Source organism: Octodon degus, unplaced genomic scaffold (assembly GCF_000260255.1).
Source record: "Octodon degus isolate 3935 unplaced genomic scaffold, OctDeg1.0 scaffold00147, whole genome shotgun sequence".
Lineage (NCBI taxonomy): Eukaryota > Metazoa > Chordata > Mammalia > Rodentia > Octodontidae > Octodon > Octodon degus.
Window position 1 is genome coordinate 2,536,180 of NW_004524723.1, and position 7,302 is coordinate 2,543,481.

A 7,302-nucleotide genomic window follows, 5' to 3' on the forward strand; every position below is an offset into this window, starting at 1 on the left:
TACTAGGGTCAGTGTTTGTTTATTTATTTTTTTTTTTGGCGGAATCGGGGTTTGAACTCAGGCCCTCGCACTTGCCAGGCAAACGCTTATTCTACTGCGCCATCTCCTCAGCCCCTTGTAATTACTTATAACCTATGAAATTATTTAATATTGTGTAACTTCATTTTAGTAATGACAATATTTTAACACTTAAAAACATTCGTAAAAATAATATGGAAAGTTTTGAAATGACAGATGAATACAAATGAGAAAAAAGATAATTTCGCCGTGTATTGCTACTTTTAATGCTATTACCCTTTCAGATAAAGCTAAAATGTACAGTCATACATAAACATAAAGACATGCATGTGTATGCATTCCCTGCAGTATATTTGAATACTTTTCCAAGTCTTCAAATATTTTTTCAAGTATCTTTAATGAAACTTTTATCACTGAATAATTTTACAGATTCAAGAGGCTTTTTATTATAATTACTGACAGAAAAGTGCATGTATCACGGGCATGCATTTTTAGTGAGCCTACCTGTGTAACTAGGCTTCTTGTCGAGAAAGTCACCAGTTCCAGGACTTCTTGTTTCCTCCTAAAAACAGCATCCCTTCTCCAACATGGGGTATTTGCTTCTCTGGTTTTATATTTTAAATTTGAGGTATAATTTACATACAGTAAAATTCACTTTATGTTTGAAGTGTACAATTCAGTGATTTTTATTAAATTTATTGGGGCCGGGGAGATGGCTCAGTGGAATAAGCGCGTCCCTGGCAAGCACAAGGGCCTGAGTTCAATCCCCGGTTCCGAAAAAAAAAAAAAAAAAATTATTCCCCGGTTCTGCCAAAAAAATAAGTTACCATGTTATAGTCCAATGATGGCAGACCTTTGAGAGCTTTCAAAGATAACAAAAGCCTGTTGTGGCATATATGCAGTATAGGTTTTGCCACTACTAGTATAGTTTTTATTTTGTAAGTAAGGTCTTAACTAAATACCCCAGGCTAGCCTTCAACTTGCTCTTGTGGCCTGGTTGGCCTTAAACTTGTGGTCATCCTGCTTTGTTATGTGTTGGGTTTGTAGGCATGTGCCATCAGGCATGACAAGTATAGTCCAGTTTTAGATTAGGTTTGAATATATCTTAAACTCTTTTCTTTTTGTTGAACATTTAATGTGTTTCTAGATTTCCATTATAATCATTCTTGTGGTGGTTTCCTATATATATTTTTGAATACATTTCAGTTTCATTCCTGTAATTCTAAAATGTAGAATTATTGGCTTAAAGACTGTGTACATTTTTGTGGCTTTTAATAATACACTATCAAATTGTCTTTTCAAGTAGCTGATTTAATTTGTACTCTTTCTATCTGATCTGTCTATAGATCTTTTTTCTTTAGCTACGTGAATGTTGGATGTGGTTTTTTGTTTTTGGTTTTTTTTTTAAGTTGTTACTAGTATGGTGAAATATGGTAACCACTGTTTTAATGTTTATTTCTTTGATTGCTACTATGGCTATTTTTATATGATAAATGATTATTTCTAAATATTCATAAACGATTTATCTGATAGTGTTCTGTGTCAGATGCCTTTGAGTTAATTTCTTTACATTTTAAGACACTCTAACACTAATATGTTAAAGAATATAGGTCTTGCAACTGAAGTTACAAATAGTCCCTGAATTTACATGTGAGATTTATTTTTCAATAATGAAATAGATGAGGATTTTAGTCCTTAATTTAGAAATAAAAATTTGTGTCTTTTTTTTTTTTTTTTTTTGGTACTGGGGATCAGAAAAAACATGTTTCTAATAGCCTTTGAAAACCTTTGGGTAATTAAAAAATTCTGAATTACTTGAATGAAATTTTTATTTGAATGTATATCTTTCATGAGTTGAAATTTTTTAAAAATGTCAAGTAGACACATAAAACTAATTTATTATGCTTTGTTGCCAAACTTGGTCTTTCTAGGCAGTTATACTTAAGCATGAACATTGACGACAAACTGGAAGGATTGTTTCTTAAATGTGGCGACATAGACGAAATGCAGTCCTCCAGGGCAATGGTTGTAATGGGTGGAGTGTCTGGCCAGTCTACTGTTTCTGGAGAACTGCAGGAGTCAGTACTTCAAGATCGAAGTATGCCTCACCAGGAGATCCTTGCTGCAGATGAAGTGTTACAAGAGAGCGAAATGAGACAGCAGGACATGATATCACACGATGAACTCATGGTCCATGAGGAAACAGTGAAAAATGATGAAGAACAGATAGAAACACATGAAAGACTTCCTCAAGGACTACAGTATGCACTTAATGTTCCTGTAAGTAATTCCTTTATAAGATATTGAAGTTAAAGCTAGACATTGTAACTAATTTGTTTTAAGTCATGTCACTAAAGAAATTAAAATATTTAAGAAATCAAATGAAAGGCAAAATTAAATTTTTGTATTACATCATTCTGGAAACTTAAGTTTTTCATGTTTACATTTATGTCCCTATCAGGATTATTAGGATATTGAATTTTAGGACCTACTTTTAAAAGATATTTTAACATCTGGGTTTCTATTTAAAGAGTAGAAAGTTTAAATCTTAGAATTAGATGATAGTCATGTACTCAAGGGTTTTCTTCAAATTCTGAAACTCCTGGCAATTCTTGCCAACCTTCTTTTTGGTGGTTCTGTGAGTTCAAACCCCAGGGTCCCATGGCACAGTTAACAGGCACTCTACCACACAGCTATATCCTTAGCCCCCTGTTTTCTTTAATGTTTTCTGATGTATCCCTATTCTGTGTCCAGTTTGTATTCTCCACTTTTTAAAAGATGTCAGCCCTTTACTCTTTGCTGTGTAATCTAAATACAATAGCCTGCAACCAAGATATTCTTTTTTGCATATCTTTCTTGTCATCTATCTCTATTTTTACCTTAAAATCATAGCTATAATGTGATTCTCTTCTTTTTGTGAATATGCTGTACTTACTCTTTTATATATTCTGCCTAGATTGTTCCTTGCAGCTATACTCTTTTGCTATTTTTTAACCTTGGTAAATCTTCCTCCTCATCACTTTACCACTTCCATTTACCGTAGTTGAGGTTATGTGCTAGGGATTTGTAATTACTTAGTGATGCCTGTCTTCTCTGGAAGTGGCAGATTCTATAAGCGTAGTTTTACCTAGTTTCCTCTTTGCCCCAGATGTTGACATATAATGGAAATGAATGCATAGCTATTCTTTTACCTTCTAATACATGTGCTCACCAACTTCTATCTAGTCCATTGTAGTGTCCTTTCTTTATCCTATTGATATGGTGAAGTTACATTGATTTTCAAATGTTGAACTAGCCATGTATGTCCAGAATAAATCACAGATATAATTGCTTTGTATACATTATTTGATTTGATAATATTTTGAGGAGTTTTACATCTGTGTTTATGAGAAATACTGGCATGTAGTTTTTATAATGCTGTCGTTCAGTTTTTGCATTAGGGTAATGCCTGCTTTATAGAATGACTTAGGAAGTATTCCCTCTGCTTTTACCTTCTAGAAGATATTGTAGAGAATTGGTATAAAGTGTTCAGTAGACTTCACCAGCATACTTCTTTAGGTGTGGTATTTCTGTTTTGGAAGTCATTCATATGTTATTGGTTAAATTTTTATCATGGATATAAGCCTATTCTGATTGTCTGTTTCTTATTGCATGAGATGTAGCAGATTGTGTTTTTCAGAAAATTAATGTGTTTCCTCATGTTTATTGTGTGGATATTAAGTTCCTCATAGTAATGTTTCACTGTAGTTTTTATAATTTTTAAATTTCATATATTAGTAATTTATAGTCTATAAAATTTTTTTTTGGTAGTTTTTTTTGAGACAGGTTCTTGCTATGCAGTCAGGCTGGCCTTGAGCTCACTTTTTAGTCCAGGCTGGTCTTGAACTTGCAGTGATTCTCCTACCTCAGCCGGAGTGCTGGGATTATAGGCATGTACCACCATGCCCAGCTTGTCTCTTTATTTTCTTAGGCTGGGTAAGAAAGCTTGTCTCTTTATTTTCTTAGGCTTTATTTTCTTGCCTTTCTGTTTAATTGCTGTCTTTACCATTTTTAAGTTCACAGATCAGTAGTTTAATTACATTCATGAGGTTGCACAACAGATCTCTAGAACTCAAAAGAGAAACTTTGTATTTGTTGAACAAGTCCCCATTTTCCTCTTCCTTCCAGTAGAGACTGACTGATTTTCTTAATATTTTTATAATAAAATGATTCTGTTGATTTTACCCTAATAACTTCATTTTTTATTGATTCCTGCTTTAGTTTTTATTTCTCTTGTTTGCTTTTGATTTAACTTGTTTTTTTCTGTGATAAATGGAAGTGTAGGTTATTGATTTTTTTTAAATATTTATTTATTTTTTTTTATTACATTTATTTATTGTGTGTGTGTGGCCAGCTCAGCCCACCAGGGGGCGGGGCTGGCTGGCATGTGGTGCTGGGGGATCGAACCCAGGTCCCTGTGCTTTGCCAAGCTTGTTTCAAGTAGGTGCTTTAGACCACTGAGCCATCTCTCCAGCCCGGTTATTGATTTTTAATTATTCATTGGTACTATATGCTTTCAGTGCTATATCCTTCTAAACACTGCCTTAACTGCCTCACACAAGTTTTGATAAATTGCACTTTTATTTTCATTTAGTTCAATATGTAATTCTTTTTTCTTTTTTTTTTTTTTTTTTTTTTTTTTTGGCGGAACCGGAGATTGAACTCAGGGGCCTTTGTGCTTGCCAGGCAAGCACTTGTTCTACTGAGCCATATCCCTAGCCCCTCAATATATAATTCTGTTGAGATTTCTTTGAACCATTTTGCTTTGAAATGCATTGTTTAATCTCCAAGTATTTGGGATATTTTCCAGTTTGCTTTTTGTTTTTAGTTTTAATTCCATTGTTACCAGAAAGCACATCCTGTACGACTACTGTTACTTCAGATTTGTTAAGGTGTGTTCTATGGTCCAGTATATAGTCTAACTTGGTGAGTGTTCTGTATGAATTTGAGAAGAGTGTGCATTTTGCTTATGCCAGATGAAGTCTATAGATTTCAGTGGCCTTTTTTATTTGATTCACTGCAGCCTGAACTTTTTTTGATCTTTGTGATAGTTTCTATTATAACCGTTCTAAATGAGACATAACTTTACACTGTCCTACTATAACTTCTTAAATTGTTTTTTCACTGCCAGACAACATGAGTGGAAGTGCTATAGTCTTTATAATTGGATCCCTTACTACTCAGTTTCTGGAGTAGTGTCTTTGCCCTGAGCTAAATTCTTAGCCTCTTAATTTTTGAATTTTAGAACAGGAACTTGCTAAGTTATCCAATCCAGGCTGGGCTTGGCTTGAGATTTTCCTGCCTCATGCTCCCAGAGTTTGGCTATTATAGATACATTCCTTTGTGCCGAATTTATAGTTCAAAATTTTGACAATTGCATAAATTTATATAGTCCACAATCCATGAAGATGTAGAGTATTTCCATCATCTTAAAAGACTTCTTTGTATTTCTTTTTAATCTCCTCCACATAATTGTTAGTATTTTTGAAAACCATACATGACTGTTGCTCCTTGAGAACTGTATGTAAATGGAATTGTAATTACATGTAACTTTTTGTTTTGACTTGTTTTACTTTATCAGGTTTGTCCATGTTATATGAGTTGATTACTTTTGCTTGTTGATTAATATTATGTTAGTTTAATAATCTAAAATTTGTTTAGTCATTTCCCTTTTTATGGCTATTTGTGTTGTCTCTTGTTTTTAATCATTATGAATAAAACTGCTGTGTGTTCTGTAAAAAACTTTTCTTGGCGTAGTTTTGTACAAATCTTATTTTTCTAGTTTCATTCCGTTTAATGGATGGAGTAGCCATCTTTAAATGATGGTGTTGTTTTGATTGATAGATCTTTTATAGTAAATGTTGGCTTCTAGTAGTATAAAGTCTCCAGTTTTGTTATTTTGCAAGACTGTTGTGACTTTTATATGTTCTGCATTTTTATGTGTAGAATCAGTCTTTTGATTTCTGTAAGGAGAGCCAGCTGGGTTTTGGTTTGGATTGAACATAATTTATCTTAATTCTTTTTTGTTTCTTTTCATTCCTCTCCCTCCCCCATTCCTCCATTTATTTGATGAAAGTCAACATTTTCACAGTATGCTTCTAATCCATGAACACATTGTGCCTCTACATTTAATATTTAGATTAAGAAAGTTGTTACAGAATTGTAGTAATGCCACATTGTGTTAAATTTATTTTTTTTCATACATTAAATGCTAGTGCAAGTAATATTTTTAAGATGTTTAGTTTTTCACTAGTAGGCTATAGAAGTGCAGTTGATTCTGTTGAAATGTCCATGTATCCTGTGACTTTGTTATAGTTACTTAGTCTCATAGGTATATAGAGTAGGTTCTGTGGATTCACTTAGTGTCATGTTGTCCATAGTTTACTTTCTAATGTCTTTTTTCCCCTTTTACTATATTGATTGGGACCTACAGAACAATTTTTGATGAATAGATGTAATGAGAGTAGATATCTTTGATTTGTTTCATATCACAGAGATCGCATTCAGTCTTTTGCCATTAAAAATTATAGTAGCTATTGGTTTTTTGTGGATAACTTGTTATGGTGGAAAAGTTTTCTTAATGGTTAAGGTTTTGTTTTGTTTTTTTTAAGCATGAAGAGATGTTTGAAAACTTTTTTTCATCTTATGAAGTAAGCACATTTTTTTGTCTCTTATTCTGTTAGTATGGTGAAAGGTATTGGTTGAGTTTTAGATGTTAAATCTTCAGTTTTTGGACTAAACCACACTTGGTTGTATTGTCTTATTTACATATTTATAGGTTCAGTTCATTAATTTAAATTTTTTTGTATGCATGTTCATGTGGAATATTAGTTGTAGTTATCTGTTGCAGTATCTTTATCTGTATTTAGGTAGGGTGGCTTATCATAAGTAGGTTAGGAAGTATTTCTTTGTGTATTTTGTGTTTGTGCTTGATTGGTATTGTTTCTGCTTTACTAATATGATGGGCTTTACCAGTAAGACTAATCTGGGGTGTCCTCATCATATACCCAGAAATGAGCTTTAGTTATCTAGGTATGTCTTTTTTTTATTTTTTTTTTTTTATTTTTGTACCAGTTGTTATATATTTATTTGCCATTTGGTAAAAATGGTACCAACTCTACAGATGTAGTCATATCCACTAAGGGGCCCTGACAAGGGGGCAGGATTTGTTTTGCAGTAGGACCACGACAGAGATCAGCAAATTGTCGTCGAGAGTTCAGAATTCCTCCATAGCATCCTGCACAC

The 7,302-nt window shown here is 33.1% G+C and overlaps 1 protein-coding gene across 12 annotated transcripts in view; it reads left to right on the plus strand.

Annotated features, from left to right (window-relative positions):
• Positions 1 to 7,302, plus strand: part of Znf148 (zinc finger protein 148) — a 183,162-nt gene that overhangs the window by 64,755 nt on the left and 111,105 nt on the right. For all 12 annotated transcript variants that reach the window (XM_023702177.1, XM_023702184.1, XM_004642165.3 and 9 more), the window contains one exon: positions 1,950 to 2,298. In XM_023702177.1, coding sequence (XP_023557945.1) covers positions 1,966 to 2,298 — 333 coding nt within the window. In that variant the 5' untranslated portion in view covers positions 1,950 to 1,965. The remainder of the gene's footprint in view (positions 1 to 1,949; positions 2,299 to 7,302) is intronic.